This window comes from Primulina huaijiensis, chromosome 3, assembly GCF_012295235.1.
Source record: "Primulina huaijiensis isolate GDHJ02 chromosome 3, ASM1229523v2, whole genome shotgun sequence".
In the NCBI taxonomy this organism is placed as follows: Eukaryota; Viridiplantae; Streptophyta; class Magnoliopsida; order Lamiales; family Gesneriaceae; genus Primulina; species Primulina huaijiensis.
The window spans coordinates 9762588-9782282 of record NC_133308.1 but is presented as its reverse complement, the minus strand read 5'-3'; the positions used below and the strand labels follow the sequence as shown (position 1 = coordinate 9782282).

The window sequence follows — 19695 nt, the reverse complement described above, 5'->3', positions numbered from 1 at the left end:
ACAGAGTTTTGTTCAGGACGCTCAACACAGGAATGATACGCAACAATTCCCATGGAATTGAAAAATTCAGTAAAGCTCAATTCAGGAGCGTTATCAGAACGAACAGCTTTAATGGTGGTTCCAAATTGTGTCCGAACCATGGTACAAAAAATTGGAAAGTAATTGGTAACCTCAGATTTAGTTCTCAACAAATACACCCATGTGTAACGTGTTCGATCATCCACAATGGTGAAGAAATACTTGAATCCCTCAACACTGATATGAGAAAAAGGACCCCAAACATCCAAGTGCAAAAGATCAAAAGCATGAGCTGAAATATGTGAATTAGAAACAAAAGGTAGGCGTTTCTGTTTAGACAAATGACAAGTTGTACAATGCACAGAACTATTACGTACAGGATTAAAATGTAGAACATCATTTATGACTGAGAGCTTCGTAAACGAAGGATGACCTAATCTAGAATGCCACAACTCTGTTTTGAGAGAAGAAACAGTACATATTTTGGATTGAGACAGTTCATCGATTGTGGTGGAAGCAATGAGAATATAGAGGTTGCCTAAGCGTTTACCCATCCCAATCCTCTTGCTCCGGGTGCGGTCCTGGATTTCACAACAAGAAGAATTGAACATGACAGAACACGGAATGGTCTTAGTGAGCGAACTAATGGACAAAATGTTAAACTGGAAATGAGGAATAAAGAAAACATCATGAAGAATCAAATCAGCAGATAATCTTACTACACCAGTGTGCGTAACAGGTACAGTAAGGTTATTTGGTAACTTGACAGAAGATGAAGACGGTGTGTATGAAAGAAACAAAGACAAGGAACAACATATGTGATTTGTAGCCCCTGTGTCGAGAATCCAGTGATGTTTGGAGACAGAAAATGGTGCTGAATAAGAAGAGAAAATACCGTGGAAACAAGAGACGGAGGGTTCTTGCTGCTGCGAATCCATAGTGGTTCCAGAACTAGTTAGCATTTGAGCATTCAGAAATTGGATAAGCTGTTGGCACTGAGCAGTAGTCAAAGTATCTCCAGGGCCATGAGAATAATCTGGAGACGGAGTGGAAAGATGACAGAGATTCACCTTCCCTTGCTGTTGATTCTGCTTATACTTCGGATGACTGGGAGGATAACCATGAAGCTTGTAGCATCGATCAATACTGTGACCAGTAGCTTCACAATGAGAACAAACGAGCTTATCACGTTTACCGCCCTTAGAATTATAGGAATACTTTCCAGGCGTTGAAGAAGCAGACACAACATGATACTGCTCGCCAGGAGTGGAAAAATTTCCTTGAGTAATAGATCGCTGACGTTCCTCTTGTACAACTAAGGAGAAAACCTTCGAAATGCTCGGTAAAGGATCCATCATCAAAATCTGAGCTCGGATCTGAGAATAGGACTCATTTAGTCCCATCAAAAAATTCATCACACAATCTTGAGTCTGATAAGATGTCCATTCCTTCATCGAACCGCAAGTGCACACAGACACTGGTTGAAAATCCCGCAGCTCATCCCATAGAGTACGAATACGAGTATAATATGCACTTACATCTAGTGTGCCTTGCTGTAGAGCAGATAACAGCTTCTTGATCTGAAAAATACGGGGCGCATTGCTCTGAAGGAAACGATCACGAAGATCTGTCCACATTTCTCTAGCAGTGGAGAGGTACATAAGACTATCCGCGATTTCTCGAGTCACAGAGTTTAAAAGCCAGGAAACAACCATGCTATTACACCGCATCCAAGCCCCAAACAGAAGATCATCAGCTGGAGGTCGAGAAATTGTGCCATCGACAAAACCTAATTTGTGCTTCGCCGTCAACGCCATCGACATAGCACGCTGCCAGATGTTATAATTGGAGCCTGTAAGGGAATGCGAAACCAGAATCATGCCAGGATGATCTCCATTCTGAAGATAAAATGGACTACCGACGTCTTCAATCGCCGGACGAGCGAATGGAGGAACAACTTGTTGATTCACTTTCACCATGGAGAGGAATCGAGATTTTGAAAAAAAATCACAGCGGAGCAAAGTTTTGCTCTGATACCATATTAGCAGAAATGGCGGAGGACATGGAAGAAAGCTAAGAAGATATTAGCTCAAAAATGAAAAGTAAAACTCAGTTACAAGATAGCAGGACCAAGCTTATATATCTATATGACTTGTGCTTACGTGTCAAGTGTGAGTGGGTACATGTGTATTATTTATGTGTATCCTAATACTGTGTCACAGGTTTGATAGAAGATCAACAAGATATTGAGGATAAATTGATAGATGAAATAACAGCATACGTCATGAGCTTGAAAGAAGCATTGGATATAGGTATGAATTTTTATTAAAATAAATATTTGGCATTTTTGTGAACATGATTGCAGACTCATATAAGTACAAAAGATATTTAAATCAATGAAAAATGAAGTCAAGCAGAAACTCAAGCAAGCTATTGAATGAACAAAGGTCCAAAGTAAACCACAAAGCAAACATTGAACACACAAACCTCATTCACAAAAACCTCGAACATTTCGACAGAACGAGCATGAAGAAGCCAAAGAATCGTGAAAATCCTACCTGCTCCTTGAAATTATGAGACTGGACTCCTTTGAACATCACAATTTTCTTAAAAGTTGGTCGGTGTCATGGCGGTTTTGTGTGCGGTGGTGATTGAAAAAACAAGAAGATGAACACCGTAGACTAACTGGAGGAGTAGAGCACTTGGGAGAAGACGTTTGGTGGCTATTGGGAGTCGGATAAAGTAAGTGTAACCTTCGTTTTGTGATGATGAAGCATGATCTCATGGCATGGGTTTAGAAGTGACGAGATTCCGTGAAGGGTTAGCCTTAGAGGATAGGTGAGGAGTTTGGTTCGAAGATATAAGCTTAAGGGATTGAAAGATTGTGAGACATGGGGTCTTGGTAGCATATATANCACTAGAAGACAAAGCCTATTAGAAATTCAATCGGTTTGAGAAAACGACTCCATGCATGATGGAGGAAGTTGACTCACAATCCACGACCGATGATTGTGGAAGATGAGCCAAAATGCTCGGAAGAGCTGAGGCGAAAAAACTGAAAGAATCATAAGAAGAATCTCTCTCGACAATTTTATCAACATTCAACTCAAAATTACAGCGAAAACAAATTTCATTATTTCTAGTTCATTTTAATTCGGCCAATCATTAACTTAATGTCTTTAGTTTCAGCATATTTTTTCAGTTTTTCTAGTTTATTTGTAAAAATGTTATTTCAATTTATAAAAACATAGTCTAATTAGTTGTTGTACGTGAATTTATTCTGCAATTTCCGTCAAATTCATCATTTAAATTTTTAGTTTTGTGACTTACAGAGAGTTAGAACAAACAACCGAATCGAGATCCACATAGCTCTATATAGAAGACAAATTTTCCAAAACTTTGGCACAATTTTGCGCTCACGCAATTTTTCTGTGCAAACACGCTGACGAATTATCGAACTACTTTTGATTGCTTCCATAGAGTTGTCATATTTCGGCCATATTACCGCGGTAATTGAAACTTTCACCATAATGATTCAAAGTTACATGTCAAGACAATTTTTTCTCTTTCTAATGTCCAAATTTTCAATTTTTTTAAATTAAAATTTTAGTTAAGATCGGTTCCATTTATTCAGTTTCTATAGATAATTCGACCATTTCTATTTGTTCAAAAATAAAATCAGTCAAATCGAATTAACCCCGCTGTTAAAGTCATCAACGGTTTAAAATTACAGATTTTTTTAACTACTATTTAGGAATCTGAATTTTTAAAATCATATAACTCGCACGTAAAAAATTATATTATAAATTCTGTAAATTNTCTTTTAAAAAACTTATTCAGTAACTCGATCACTTCATCCTGCTTTCCTCTAGACTTTTATCGCATATTTGGGGTGACACCCATAAACAACTATAACACATATTTGTGAAGTATGTCAACCTCAATCTCAATCTCAGTTAACTAAATATACAAATTAAATTTGTACTCAAGTGTTTTCTAATCGTGATCATTCATTTCATTATGCATAGGAAAATAAGGGAAAAAATGAATTTTACTTTTGTCCCCAGCTAAAAAATCAACTTGATGTTACTCCAGACTTGGAAGAAAGCATAGTCATATATTTGATTCAATAATTTCAATTTGCGTTATGATAATAAACACGAGAGAACAAGTAAGAATTACAAAAGTTTAGATACAAGAAATAATTCCAATACTATTTATTTTCCACTATCCATGTCTGGGATTCTATTCTTGCGGAATCTTCCCCATTATGGGTCCGAACCTAACACGACTAAGATTAGTCCGAGATATAACACGACTTAAGGTGTGGACAAAAAAAATATATGATAATTCGATAGACACCAACATATGATTCTCAGGATAAGGTATCACATATAAATTGGGTGGTAGGATTGGACACTGAATATTTTAGGATCAATACAACAAATTAAGTCATATTTATATCTATTGTAATGCGCTAAAAAGAATATCAACAAAACTACATCGGGATCAACTGGAGGGATACCAACATACCATCAAGAAGTATTTTATTACGCGATACCAAATACAGGCAGGGTCATAGTTTGCTCAGCAAATCCTCGTCTTGAACATCCTCGAAACCTGCGTAACATGATAAATTTTCCAAGACCCTGCACTAAGTTACTGTTCGATTCCTGGATGTTTCATATCTCATTTTAATTAGCTTATTATACAGGGAGGAGAAAGAATTATGATTACTAAATGATGCCTAGTGATGAATGATAGATATGGTTGAAATCGTGACAAATAAAGATACCTAGGTGTTCCATATAATAAATTATAAATGACATGAAATGAAACCCTCATTTTCCTAGAATGAGATGCTATGAGTGCAGGAAAATTTGATCTTCAATAAGTTAAGCGTAATGGATGGTTCTAGAGATAATGCTTCTTACTTCCAGGGGCACAAAAATGTGTCGAGGAATCATTTTCCTGATATGTGAAGAAAGGCGCAGCTAATACACAACCATGTCAGCTTATATAACATGTAACCATATAACCGACCACGATTAAGTTCAAAATCACTCAATATGGCATAGCCTGGAATGCATGTCTTAATGTCTAATAAACACAACAACAAATATGTTTGCCACTGTGTGGATTCATATAATCATATAGATGACAATGATATGACTTTGATGATGAATCGATGCATGCAACAGCCGCATGATGCATCCTATCATGTAGAGCATAGAGAACAGAATACATTCCTTCCAGCTACTGGTATGTAAGTAATTGCTGCACTCCATTCACGCTTGGGCCACCAATTGGGTTGATGGAATCCTTCCTCTTCCCAAATGGATTCTTCGAATATGTTTCTTGAGGTCAAGATAAAACAATAAAATAAAACAGCAAAGAACGCAACAAAAAATTCTTCCTTAATTCCAAGTCATCTCCGTTTTCATTCTTTGTTCACTGAGTACGTGGTAAGAAACAAATCAAGGGGTAGTCATCTAACTGGGTAAAGAGAGGCGAGAGACTAAGGCTGGGAGGCAAACTCCCAAAATAATGATAGCTAGTTAAACAATGACACAAAGTGCCTTCTGCGAAATCCATTCTTGAAAGTGGAAAATAGAACTAAGCAACAAAAGGTCAATGTCAAATCTCTCGGATTGCCTTCAAAACACATCAAAATTTTCAAGAGTTCAACAAAAAAAAATCCACCTAAAACATAAGGATATTGAATGCGCATGCCAACAGAACCAGAACTTGGTATTACAGCTCCCTGAAAACTGTGGTGCACATGAGCAGCACTGTTCACATCCTGTGTGAAGCAACAAAACTTCATTTGGCAGTATTGAGAAAAGCAATCAAATCACGACTGAAAAATTAGGGCCCGAGAAGCATCAAGCAAATTGACAAAGCACAAATCTCACCTCAAATTCAATGAAACAAACAGTGTGCCTTTCCTGTCTTATTATTTTCATCTGCTTGAAACCAGGTTGCCTGCATATATGAAGAGGTACATGGAAGCAGTTGATCCAATATATGAAGCTCCACGACTAAGCAATTGAAGTAGAAACTTACGCGCAGAAGAGGCCCCTCAGCTCCTCTTCATTAATATTCTCACCAAGATTTCCAATAAATAGAGTATTGCAAGGAGGATTGTCTTTGGTATTCTACAGAAAATATACAAATTATTACATGAAAATAGAGACAAATTTCTAGAAATGATAAGTGCCATGCTTTCCGGTACCAAAAACAGATTAAGCAAAACATCAATCTGTCAAATGTGCTAACAATCAGCAACTCCACAAAGGCTAACAAACTCACCAGATCACCTACCAGAAAGAACCAAATATATTAATAGCAATCTGACCCTTTCCTAAAATATCAAAAATACACAGGCTACTAATACAAGCCTGCGGTGAGTTGTCCCAAACTCAACCGTCCTATGTTTGCAAGAAAATGACAAGTTTCAGTCATCTGTACAAAAGTAGCATTAGATAATTGACAATCATCAAGCGTTTTGCTTGGAATAATTTCGTCAATTAAAATTAGTTTGATAACCAAAATGATCCTATTCTGGAAATCCTACTTTTTGGTATGTACATCCAACCCTCCACAACAACAAAAATTACTGGCATTACCGCCAAATTCATCATAAATTACCGTTAAATAAATTAAAATCCCAAAAAGCATTTTTAAAAAAAGCACAAAAAAAGACTAAAAACCCAAATAGTCCATAGAGCCTACGACGCATAGGCCGATTAGTCAGCGCCTAGGGCCGTCTAGGAGTCCTTGCCGCCTAGACTGGCTGACTCGCAGTTTTTCAGTGCGGTAAGCCAGCGCCTAGGCCGAAATTTCGAACACTAGTGGATAGTTAAACAAGCTAAGAGCAATAAGAATAAATCAGAAAATTAAATATTGATTAAAACCTGAAAAGTGGCATTACCTGAACAGGTAGATAACTGCTTGCTGTAGGTACAGGAACTGGCGCAGGCATAGGTACGGGAGGAATAGCATAACCTGCATATGGATCATAAGGTGGAGGAGCTGGAGCCATATACCTAAGCCAGGAAATCACGTTATTAATAAGGGAAACGTTTCCATCAACATCACTTCACAACCTCAGTTCCATAATTGCGATTTTCAGCCTACAGCTCCGGTTTCGAAGGAAATTTTAACCCCTCAAACATAATGTTTTAAAACCAACATACCCATGCGGTCCCCAAACAGCTGCTGGGGGAGGGTGAAAAGGAGATGGACTTGCAAAGACAGTATGTGTATAATCACCACCAGTTCTCATACGTTTGCTTTGGTCATAAACACTAGAATCAGCAACTATCCCTGCACAGGGAAAAGGGTTAGAAAATAAAATAGCAAAAAACAAGAAATAAAATGACTTCCATAAATTAATTATTGGAAAAGAATTATATGCAATTAGTTATAGTTTAAATCCTAACCCAATTATCATCTATCAAATATACAAGTAGCTAAAGCTAGAAAATCTTGATGTCTCTCGTATTTACTCCTACCGGATAGTGTAATCAATACCTCCAAGGAGTAGGATAATCAAACATACCATAGAAAAAAAAAATCACGCTCTCAGGTATTTGAAATATTCGTAAAAACATAACAAAAAAAGAAAAGACTCAATGGACAGTTAAGAATAGATAAAAGCTCACCCCTTTTCACAAAAAGATTCTTCTTAGCCATCTCGGTGTGCAACACAGACTTCGTGTCAACATCAAAAACCATATCCTATATCCTCACAACATAAAATTAAAATGTGACATTAAACGGATCAATCTCATTGTGCTCCAACAAAAAGATGAAGCAGATAAAAAATAAACCAGAAGATAAAATAACCGAAAACTAATCGAATGACCTGAAGTGCATCCCTAGCAGCAATAGCATGTTGAGGAGTTGCGAAAAGTGCAAAACCCATAGGATGCTCCCCCTTAAAATTCACCTGCGAGGCCTCGTATCCCGGTAGCCACCTCAGTAAGTTCTGAAGCTCTCTCTCCTTAACATCTTCAGGCAAACCCGTGATAAATATCGTTCGCACCTTCGCAGCACCAAAATACATAATAAATAACACAACTCATGGACTTCAATGGGGATTAAGAAAAACAAGAAATGATAATGATTCGAAGAAGCCCTAGTATCAAAGCCTAAAACCCTAGAAAATAAATTGCACCCCATCACTCTCCAATCATCACTAAAATTAATTTCCCTATCCAACAAGTGATAGGAAAGAAAAAGAATGGATACAAACATTACTCATATGAGGAGCAACAGGTTTACCTCATCAGAGGATAGGCGGGCGGCAGGGTTATCCATAGAAATAGAATGAGAATGCGGATGCGGAGACGGAGCGGTGGCGGTGGCAGTCGGAGGGGCAGCGGCAGGCGGCCATTGCGGGTGATAGGGATGGATTCCGTTCCCCGACATACGGAAAATCGATGAACCAGCGTATCAGTTGCTCTCAAATGAAAAGTGAGCGTATTTCACAGCCTGTATATTATAATATTATATATCTACTGATTCGAGTAAATTTATTTATTTTTATGATTAATAATTAATAATTAATAATTAATATTTAATATTAATTTTTTTTAATATTAATTTTCTTTCAAAAAAAATTTAATATTAATTTTTGTGTTTATGCGGATAAGTGGGGTTTTTTTTCTATAATTAATTTAAAAATAATTTTTTTTTTCAAAATTAATTTTTAAAAAAAATTGCAGACATACTGTAATCCGTGCTTACGAAGCACGGACGCGGCTCCATGTTGGATTGTCCGTGCTTGGTAAGCATGGATCATGCTCCACGTTGTGTCGCATCTCCATTCCTCTCACCTTATCCTCCGCCCATCCTTATCTCTTCTCTTTTCATTCTCCTCTCCTTCTTCCTCCTTCCTTTATCCTTTCATTTTCATTTCTGCATCTCTGTATATCGCAATTTCTCCATTTCTCACCGAACAACTTTTGAGATCGTTGTTTACCGTAGAACGAAGTTTAGAAGATCGACAACTTATTTCAAAATGACAGATAATCGAGGTCCAGAAGATCCCAATGTCCTCTATTTACAAGCGACACATATGTCATCAACAGTTTCTTCCTTAACCGTTGATGATATTGTCAAAGTGAAAATGTCACACAATTTGATTTGGAAGTTATACACTGATAATTACATAAACAATCATGTACTTGCATATTTAAATAATATGGGTTTCGATGGAGTTTTAGAATGCGGCTCACAAGTTTTTGATAATCATTTGATTACTTCTCTCGTTGAACATTGGCGACGTGAGACACACACGTTTCATTTTACATGTGGTGAAAGCAACTGTCATGTTACAAGATGCTTCAATCATTTGGGGTCTAACAATTGATGGTGAAGCAGTAACTGGAATAGATGTGTCACATAAAGTTGAGGAATGACAACACATCTGTTTGGATTTGTTGGGTTTTGTGCCATCATCAAAACATTTGAAAGGTGGTCATTTGTCTATAACTGCACAACACGATCATTGCATGTCTAACCTTGTTAATGATGATACTTCAGAAGTAGATGTTGTAAAATATACCCGTTGTGTAGCGTTAATGATTATTGGAGGAATAATGTTCTCTGACTATCAAGGAGGGTCTGCTAGACTAATATTTTTGCAACTGCTACGGGTTATTGATAACGTAAAGTCTTATAGTTGGGGTAGTGCAGTTTTAGCATTTCTATACCGTGAGTTGTGCAACGCGTCACGTATAGAGAAGACTACAATGGTTGGACCTTTATATATCTCGCATGTATAATTAATGTAATTGTTGGAAATTTCAAGTAATTTTAAAGATTGAATAAAAACTATGTCTCATAAATGTGTGAGTGTCTTTTAGCTCTCCACATTCTTGCGTTAGTGTTGGCTCATTATTGTGGAAGTGTCTTTTGACTTTCCACATTCTTGAGTTAATTGAAAACTTTTGGCTCTTCATATTCTCGAGTTAATGGGAAGATTAATTGAGTTAATTAATCTTGCATGACTCTTGGTGTGCACTTTGGGGATTATAAATAGTGGGTGTTCAATTCATCGTTCCATATGCATAAAAATGGTTTTTACACTCAAGATCTCTTTCAAGCATTCTCTTGCATTTTATATTGTTAGCTTTCCATTTGACCTCCGTTAAATCTCGGTGATAAAGTGAAGGTATGTTTTCAGTTCGCTGATGTAATAACTTCGTGCTAAGTTGCTGCAAGGTTTTGCTGTTGTATCCTGGGAAACAGTTGTCCGTCGAGATCCTCGAAGCACCGTCGTAGGGGACAAATCTGTTTTAAGAAAATTGTACTTCGTACATGACTAGGTTTGGTTTTGATTTCCTTTGCACGATATTCTTACTGTATACTTTCAATTGTATGCTCATTTTTGTATGCTGTTTTTGATTGTCGACTACCGAGACCTCAACAAGGCATGCCCAAAGGATGAATTCCCTCTGCCGAACATGGATATACTTATTCATCGACAATGGTTGGAAAAATTTTCGTTTATAGATTGCTATATTGAGTATAATTACATAAAGATTGCTCCTGAAGATGCCGCTCTGTCTGTTTCTTCACGAGATTGCTTTCGTTCCCTACTTTTATATTTTTGTTATTAGCAATTTGGCTAAGAATCTTAAAACAGATTTTTTTATACTCATTATGTGATTTGTTGACGACATGACTACTGACTCAAATGTGCCAAAAGTTAGTCCCTGATTATGAAAGTCATTGCTGTCGATGTTCCAGCCATGCTGATACATGGAAAGAAATTTGACGGCTCAAATTTCATGAGGTGACAATAGAATATATTCTTCTATCTAACTGTCTTGAATCTAGTCAGGTTTCTCACCGAGGATGCTCCAAAACCAACTGAGGTTGACGAAGATGTGCAGACTACTAGTGTTATTAATGCATGTCACCACTCATATTTCTTATGTAGAAAATGAATGGTTTGGCTGATTCGCTATAAAATGTATATAGTGAAAAAAGGACGACTCGGAAACTGTGGGAGTCTCTGGATCGGATATACAAAACCGAGGATGTCGATGCCAAGAAATTTATTGATAGTCGATTCTTGGACTACAAGATGGTTGACTCTAAAATGGTGATTAGTCAGGTTCAAGAAATCCAAGTGATTCTTAGCGAGATTCACGTCGAAGGGATGACTTGGAACGAATCTTTCCAAGTGGCTGCTGTTGTTGAGAAACTACCACCGGCTTGGAAGGATTTATAAATCTATTTGAAATACAAACGAAAATAGATGAATGTTGAAGAACTCATTGTTCGGCTTCGTATTGAGGAAGACAACAAGAGTTCTGAAAACGATTGTTTTCTCCAATTGCAGCAAAGGCAAATGTTGTCGAGCATGGGCAAAGCTCGAAAAGGAGAAACTTTTCTCCTTACAAAAAAAAAATTAGTAAATCACTTGATATAATTCACAGTGATAGATGTGATTTAAAAGGTTTGCAAACACGCGGTGGAAATAAATATTTCATTACTTTTGTTGACGATAGCACAAAATTATGTTATGTGTATCTCATGAAAAGTAAAGATGAAGCTATTGACAAATTTTTCCAATGTAAGAGTGAAGTTCAAAATCAACTTAGCAAGAAAATTAAGGTGCTAAGAAGTGTGAAAGGGGATCGATTAAGGTGCCCGAATGCGCAACGGAAGTTTCGAAAATTGTTTTTCAAGGCAAAAATCGAGCACCTCATGTACTAGTATGTAGCAAATACAAAAACACAAAATATGTCATACATAGTGTGTTTTGAAAAATATACCTACCAATCTCTTGAGATTGATGATCTTCAAGCTCTCTTTGCTTCAAAATTAGGCCCACCACTTGCAAGCTAGAACCCCTCTTATTTTGCACTAGAAAAATAAGAGGATTTTTTGATGAGAAGTATTTTTTTCCTCAACAATTGAAGAAGAAAAATTGAGGGAGAATAAAGGTGAAGTTTCGGCCAAGTAGAATGGGGAAGAGAGAAGGATGTCTTTTCTAGGTGTATGAAAAAGTTAAAGTAAGTATGTGCATGCCAAGCATAGATTATTGAAAAAGTTGTCTCACAACCCTTCACCTCCCCATGCATATCCATTTGGGCTTGTAACAATTACAAAGCCAATGGACTTTTATTTAAATGTCTCAAACATATTTGAGCCCAATTAAACTTTACTTGATTTTACTCAATCCCACTAGTTGAATAATTATTTCCTATTGGGCTCTACAAGACCAAATATTATTTAATTAATTCAACACTTGAATTAATGTAATTATTTGGACTCTACTAGGCCCACTAGTGTTTATTTAATTCAACACTTGAATTAATTTAATTTAGTCCATAATAATGTTCATTAAAATCACATTTTCAAATACATTATTTATTTGGTCAACTTTTAATTTAAGAACACATTCATAAATTAAAAGTTACATTCCCCTCATAGAAGTCATACTTCTATTTTTCCTTACGCTTATAAACTTCTTTATAAGCCGTTCAACACATTGAACTATTTTACTTCTCAACGGGATCTAGAAAGCTAGTACTTGTGTGGCCCTCGATGGTTTATTGATACAACTAGCCGTGGGTTCACATCTCCATGTGATTCGGACTAAACATGTCCTTATACGAGCATACCCTAATTGCTCCATTCTTAATTATCAACTCCTTGATAACAAGAACGTCATAACTCATGTCTGATAGTACCCAACCAATCATGTTAAACGTCTAGCAGCATCGCTTACATGATTCCTTAGGTATCAAATGATAGTGCCTACAAGAACCATTAAATTATGGTTAGCGTACAGTACGGTCCCTTCAACTCATATATCCCGACCGATTCGACAACCATTGGTATATCGAGAGTTGTCAATGAATCGATTCCATGTGTCATGTCGTAGTTGCATCGATGGTGTAATCTAAGAAACCCCTTTCTTAATTTCCACCATACTCTGATCAGGGATTTCAAACTACATACACATGAGATCACATAGGATATCCATACCCGATGGTAAGCGGTGAATCCCCGACTACAATGCATCTCCTCCTATATGTTTCGACAGAACACCCAACCTTGTCACCTGATGACCCCTTAAGAGTCGATAAACAAGTCAAAGTGCAATGCTAGCATATAGAGTCTCAATGTTGTCCCGGGTCATAAGAACTAATGGTGTACAACCATAAACTAGGACGTTTCCACTCGATAAGTGAGAACCACTTGGAAAGTACTTCGTGGAGGGTTGTTCAGTGCACTCTAAAAGGAGCACCTATCTGCATGTTCGGACATCACAATGTCCCATACCAATGAACCATGGTACTCACATCGCAGATACTAGTCTCGAACTCGAGTGGCCTATATCCTTCTTAGCGACGGCTGAATCGACTAGGAACTGTTTAGAATATACAGTATTGCAAATATGAGTTTCATGATACTCATCATATGAGCACCTCATATTCTTTCTACTATTTGTATATTCAAGGACTTTATCTGTAACGCCCCGAAAATTTTAAGGTCCACGTAAACCACATGCATGCAATTATTAAATTCGGTTGTATTTTAATTAAATTATTTTAATTGCATAAATTAATTATGCTGTGCATTTTTACATGTTTAAAATATACCTTTCTGCATTGTTGCATTAAAATGTATTTTTAAAGGTTATTCGAGTTGCGATCGAGGAACGGAGACCGAGGCTGAAAAAAAATAGAAAATATTTTTAATAAATAATTGTTTTTAATTATTTAAAACATGGGTGATGATTTTTCTTATTTTTGAAAATAAAGGGTTTTGAGGTGATTTTATACGCCGAGACGTTATTTTTATCGGTATTGGTTTTTCAAATAAAAATACGAACGTTTTGGCAACCCGGCTAATAAAATCACAAAGTTTATTAATCAAAATTATTTTAAATATTTTTAATTAAACACTAATGGGCTATTTGGGCTTAATTAACTTTGCTAATGGGCCTAAGCAATTGTTAGTTGGTTAATTGAACCACAAAAATTACATAGAATATTTTGGACATCATTTTAAAATAAACACAACCAACTATATATTTGAGAAATACAGCTCATACTATAATCTCTCAAAAATCACTCAAAAGCATAAATAAAAAGTCGTAAAAAATCTTTAACATAAATCATAATCGTAAATGCGGAAAGCTAGAAGCGCTGGTCCTCGGGTCGTGTACACCTTCAGTCCAGTCAGGTCAACCATCAAGACCTCCCATAACATTTTTATCATAAACACCTGCATCAATCACACTTAGTGAGCCTAAAGACTCAACACGTCATATTCTTGATAACAAGTAATACGTATAAAACCACACGCAACAGTGAAAAATACTTGTACTTAAAATATCGTTTTCATGAAGATGCATAAACTTCAAACATGAACATTTTCGTAAACCTTTTTATGATGCATAAAAACATTTTCATAATGATGTATCAACTTTAAACATAAACATTTTCATGACATGCATAACATAAACCTTAACCTTTTCCTTTTCCTCAAAACATGACATAAAACCTTTTATCATGATCATAAACATTTTCATTTTCCTTTATTAAATTCAGATCGCTAATTGTGACTTTCCTCACATGACATGATTGATGGATCCATCTACATATAACCACAGTACTGGGCGGCGGGGACATTAGCGACGCTCTCACCGGTCAACTGAGCCTTGGCCTAACATGATCGAATAGAAATACGATCGTCGGGGCTCCCTCTGGGACCTTCTCCCATAAATGGGCTCCCTCTGGGGCCTTTTCCCCTCACGATATTCTCATTCTTCCCTCAAACCTCATATCCTCATAACCTCATATTCGCAATAATGGAAACACGATCATCGGGCTCCCATTGGGACCATCACCCTCACGACATCGCCATCATTAACGAATTAGTCACAATCACTTCACTTCCTTCAACATTTTACATTTTCATCACTTATAAAAATCATCCATAACATATCATTTTTATTTTTGAAACCAAGCATGCAACATGTCTTTTAAATGTCAACCTTAAATCATAAAAATCCTATAGACATTTAAAAATCATAATTTAATCATGAACATTTCATAAACATTTAAAAATAATCATTTTAACCTCAAAACATTTAAAATAACATTTTGACATATTAAATCATAAACATATAAAATTCCCTAAACATTTAAAATATCTTTTTAACTTATAAAATTCCGTAAACGTTTAAAATATCATTTTAACATTTAAAATTCCATAAGAATCCATAACTATAGAAAATAATCATATTAGCACATAAAACAGCATTCAGGGCACTGCCATGACATTTACTACTTTTTAGGTGTGAAAAGACCGTTTTACCTCTGGACGTATAATTTTACGTTTTTGACTTTTTCTTAATTTTATTGACTCTAACATGTCCCAAATAGTTATTTAAGGCTACATGAATTTTCTCATATTTTTATTTAGCCTAAATCGAGGACTTTTAAATTAATCTTTAAATGTGACGTATTAATGCGTTTTAATCCCGAATTAAACCAAACCTTAATATAAAATTCCCAAATTAAAACTTAGACTTATAATAATTATTTAAGCTTAAACCTAATTTTTCATCATTTTATAAGGCTTAAAACTAGACTTTTCGATTAACTCGTTAATTAGCGTTTCGTGTGGCGATTAAATCCCGAATAAATCCAAAACTCGTTATTTTGATCCCAAATTTTAAACATAACATTTTTAAGATTTATTCTACCCTTCCAAGTCATGAGCCACCCCCGTGGACCCATGGATTCAATTTTTGCCTTATAATTTTCGAAATTGACACCCTAACAAACCCACCGAGCCATCTCCCAATTTACTCGAGCCACGCCCGAGCCACCTTGAACCAAACCTAGCCAACTCATCTAGGGATCCTACTAGCCAAGCCCAACCCATTAATCAGCCCTTAGAACCACGTTACAGCCCCTGCACCTAGGACCCGTATGCATGCTTGTGTGCATGTGTTAGTATCCTAGGTGTATTAGGTTCCCTAGTTGCCTAGGACTCATCAAGCCACCTAACTACTGACCACCCCTGACCCTTACTGACCCTGGACCACGCCCAGACCCGAGCCACCCCCAGCCCGAGCCCCTGAACCAAGCAGCAAGTAGCTGTACATGGACAGCACCTGCGCGCCCCCTTATGTGCGAGAGTCCTACTTGCGTGGGACTCTTTGCAGCAGCCACCAACGAGCCCTAGCCTCCCTAACCCACTTTGGACCGTCCCAAGCCATCACCCAGACCACCTAGCCCAGCACCAACCGAGACACAGCCCCTGGAATCTCTCGGCCACCAGAAACTCCTCAAGGAGAGTCCCATCAAGCGAGGTCTCCTCCCCAGCCCTCATGCGCGAGCCCCAGCCCCCTAGGGCTCTACCAGGCCCTCGCCCCTGACCCTACTCGAGCCCCAGCCAGCCTTGGCCAAAGCCCCAAGCCCCATGCAAGGAAATCGAACCCACGAAGACAACACAACTCTCATCCCTTCTTTCTGATTTCAGCCCACGATTCCAGCTTGATCTAATCTTGTGTGCAGCTTATTTGTGTGATTAGGACTCTTTAAAACATGTAGAAAGCACCCTTAAACCTTGCCTAATCATGGCAGCCCCTTAGGATCATGTTAAACATAGATTTTGAATCAACATGCATGATTTAAAAACCCTTCTTAATGCAAAAACGAAATTATTACCAAGGTTCCCTTAATTTTCATGCAAAACACAATTAATTAAATATTATGGTGTGATAGATGAGTAAAGGAAGAATTATGGCGTGCTTTTGCGTATTTTACGCACGAATTTACGTCGACGATTGCGAAGAACGACGACGAAGAGACGATGGCTTGATTTTTCCCTTGAATTTTCGAAAGTTTCCTCTTCAAAACCTTTGTGTGTGCCGTGAGGTTTATGAAGAAAGGAGTTCTGAATTTATGGGGGGAAGATTGTAACGCCCGAAAATTTTAAGGTCCACGTAAACCACATGCATGCAATTATTAAATTCGATTGTATTTTAATTAAATTATTTTAATTGCATAAATTAATTATGCTGTGCATTTTTACATGTTTAAAATATACCTTTCTGCATTGTTACATTAAAATGTATTTTTAAAGGTTATTCGAGTTGCAATCGAGGAACGGAGACCGAGAGCTGAAAAAAAAATTGAAAATATTTTTAATAAATAATTGTTTTTAATTATGTAAAACATGGGTGATGATTTTACTTATTTTTGAAAATAAAGGGTTTTGAGGTGATTTTATACGCCGAGACGTTATTTTTATCGGTGTTGGTTTTTCAAATAAAAATACGAACGTTTTGGCAACCCAACTAATAAAATCACAAAGTTTATTAATCAAAATTATTTTAAATATTTTTAATTAAACACTAATGGGCTATTTGGGCTTAATTAACTTTGCTAATGGGCCTAAGCCATTGTTAGTTGGTTAATTGATTATTAAAAGCCTAAAACCACCCCATAACCCACACAAAACACACGCCCCTTCCCCAACAAATTCAGAACTCCTTTCTTCCATAAACCTCACGGCACACACAAAGGTTTTGAAGAGGAAACTTTCGAAAATTCAAGGGAAAAATCAAGCCATCGTCTCTTCGTCGTCGTTCTTCGCAATCGTCGACGTAAATTCGTGCGTAAAATATGCAAAAGCACGCCATAATTCTTCTTTTACTCATATATCACACCATAGTATTTAATTAATTGTGTTTTGCATGAAAATTAAGGGAACCTTGGTAATAATTTCGTTTTTGCATCAAGAAGGGTTTTTAAATCATGCATGTTGATCCAAAATCTATGTTTAACATGATCCTAAAGGGCTGCCATGATTAGGTAAGGTTTAAGGGTGGTTTCTACATGTTTTAAAGAGTCCTAATCACACAAATAAGCTGCACACAAGATTAGATCAAGCTGGAATCGTGGGCTGAAATCAGAAAGAAGGGCCGAGAGTTGTGTTGTCTTCATGGGTTCGATTTCCTTTCATGGGGCTTGGGGCTTTGGCCAGGGCTGGCTGGGGCTCGAGTAGGGTCAGGGGCGAGGGCCTGGTAGAGCCCTAGGGGGCTGGGGCTCGCGCATGAGGGCTGGGGAGGAGACCTCGCTGGATGGGACTCTCCTTAAGGAGTTTCTGGTGGCCGAGAGATTCCAGGGGCTGTGTCTCGGTTGGTGCTGGGCTAGGTGGTCTGGGTGATGGCTTGGGACGGTCCAAAGTGGGTCAGGGAGGCTAGGGCTCGTTGTTGGCTGCTGCAAAGAGTCCCACGCAAGTAGGACTCTCGCACATAAGGGGGTGCGCAGGTGCTGTCAATGTACAGCACCTTGCTGCTTGGTTCAGGGGCTCGAGCTTGGGGTGGCTCGGGCCTGGGCATGGTCCAGGGTCAGTAAGGGTCAGGGGTGGTCAGTAGTTAGGTGGCTTGATGAGTCCTAGGCAACTAGAGAACCTAATACACCTAGGATACTAACACACACACACAAGCATGCATACGGGTCCTAGGTGCAGGGGCTGTAACGTGGTTCTAAGGGGTGATTAATGGGTTGGGCTTGGCTAGTAGGGTCCCTAGATGAGGTGGCTAGGTTTTGGTTCAAGGTGGCTCGGGCGTGGCTCGAGTAAATTGGGAGATGGCTCGGTGGGTTTGTTAGGGTGTCAATTTCAAAAATTATAAGGCAAAAATTGAATCCATGGGTCCACGGGGGTGGCTCATGACTTGGAAGGGTAGAATAAATCTTAAAAATGTTATGTTTAAAATTTGGGATCAAAATAATGAGTTTTGGATTTATTCGTGATTTAATCGCCGCACGAAAAGCTAATTAACGAGTTAATCGAAAAGTCTAGTTTTAGGCCTTATAAAATTATGAAAAATTAGGTTTAAGCTTAAATAATTATTATAAGTCTAAGTTTTAATTTGGGAATTTTATATTAAGGTTTGGTTTAATTCGGGATAAAAACGCATTAATACGTCACATTTAAAGATTAATTTAAAAGTCCTCGATTTAGGCTAAATAAAAATATGAGAAAATTCATGTAGCCTTAAATAACTATTTGGGACATGTTAGAGTCAATAAAATTAAGAAAAAGTCAAAAACGTAAAATTATACGTCCAGGGGTAAAACGGTCTTTTCACACCTAAAAAGTAGTAAACGTCATGGCAGTGCCCTGAATGCTGTTTTATGTGCTAATATGATTATTTTCTATAGTTATGGATGCTTATGGAATTTTAAATGTTAAAATGATATTTTAAACGTTTATGAGATTTTATAAGTTAAAATGATATTTTAAATGTTTAGGGAATTTTATATGTTTATGATTTAATATGTCAAAATGTTATTTTAAATGTTTTGAGGTTAAAATGATTATTTTTAAATGTTTATGAAATGTTCATGATTAAATTATGATTTTTAAATGTCTAAAGGATTTTTATGATTTAAGGTTGACATTTAAAAGACATGTTGCATGCTTGGTTTCAAAAATAAAAATGATATGTTATGGATGATTTTTATAAGTGATGAAAATGTAAAATGTTGAAGGAAGTGAAGTGATTGTGACTAATTCGTTAATGATGGCGATGTCGTGAGGGTGATGGTCCCAGTGGGAGCCCGATGATCTTGTTTCCATTATTGCGAATATGAGGTTATGAGGATATGAGGTTTGAGG

The 19695-nt window shown here is 37.1% G+C and overlaps 1 protein-coding gene across 1 annotated transcript; it reads right to left on the bottom strand.

Moving 5' to 3' along the window:
• Positions 1-5013: 5013 nt before the first annotated feature.
• Positions 5014-8527, bottom strand: LOC140973494 (uncharacterized). The gene is made up of 9 exons (XM_073436354.1): positions 8308-8527; positions 7889-8068; positions 7686-7761; positions 7218-7347; positions 6953-7067; positions 6085-6176; positions 5934-6003; positions 5729-5821; positions 5014-5361 (listed from the first exon to the last, which is right to left on the bottom strand). The coding sequence occupies exons 1-9, from the start codon at positions 8452-8454 to the stop codon at positions 5275-5277; spliced, it is 990 nt and encodes a 329-aa protein (XP_073292455.1). The 5' UTR covers positions 8455-8527; the 3' UTR covers positions 5014-5274.
• Between the last annotated feature and the right edge of the window lie 11168 nt (positions 8528-19695).

What these genes read in the sequence shown, in the direction of transcription:
- LOC140973494 (XM_073436354.1), bottom strand. Translation starts at nt 8,454, where the DNA reads ATGTCGGGGAACGGAATCCATCCCTATCACCCGCAATGGCCGCCTGCC. An exon ending in GCAGTTATCTACCTGTTCAG is followed by an intron (nt 6,177 to 6,952) that starts GTAATGCCACTT and finishes TATTTTCTGTAG; the next exon opens with AATACCAAAGACAATCCTCC. An exon ending in CTGAGGGGCCTCTTCTGCGC is followed by an intron (nt 6,004 to 6,084) that starts GTAAGTTTCTAC and finishes TCATATATGCAG; the next exon opens with GCAACCTGGTTTCAAGCAGA.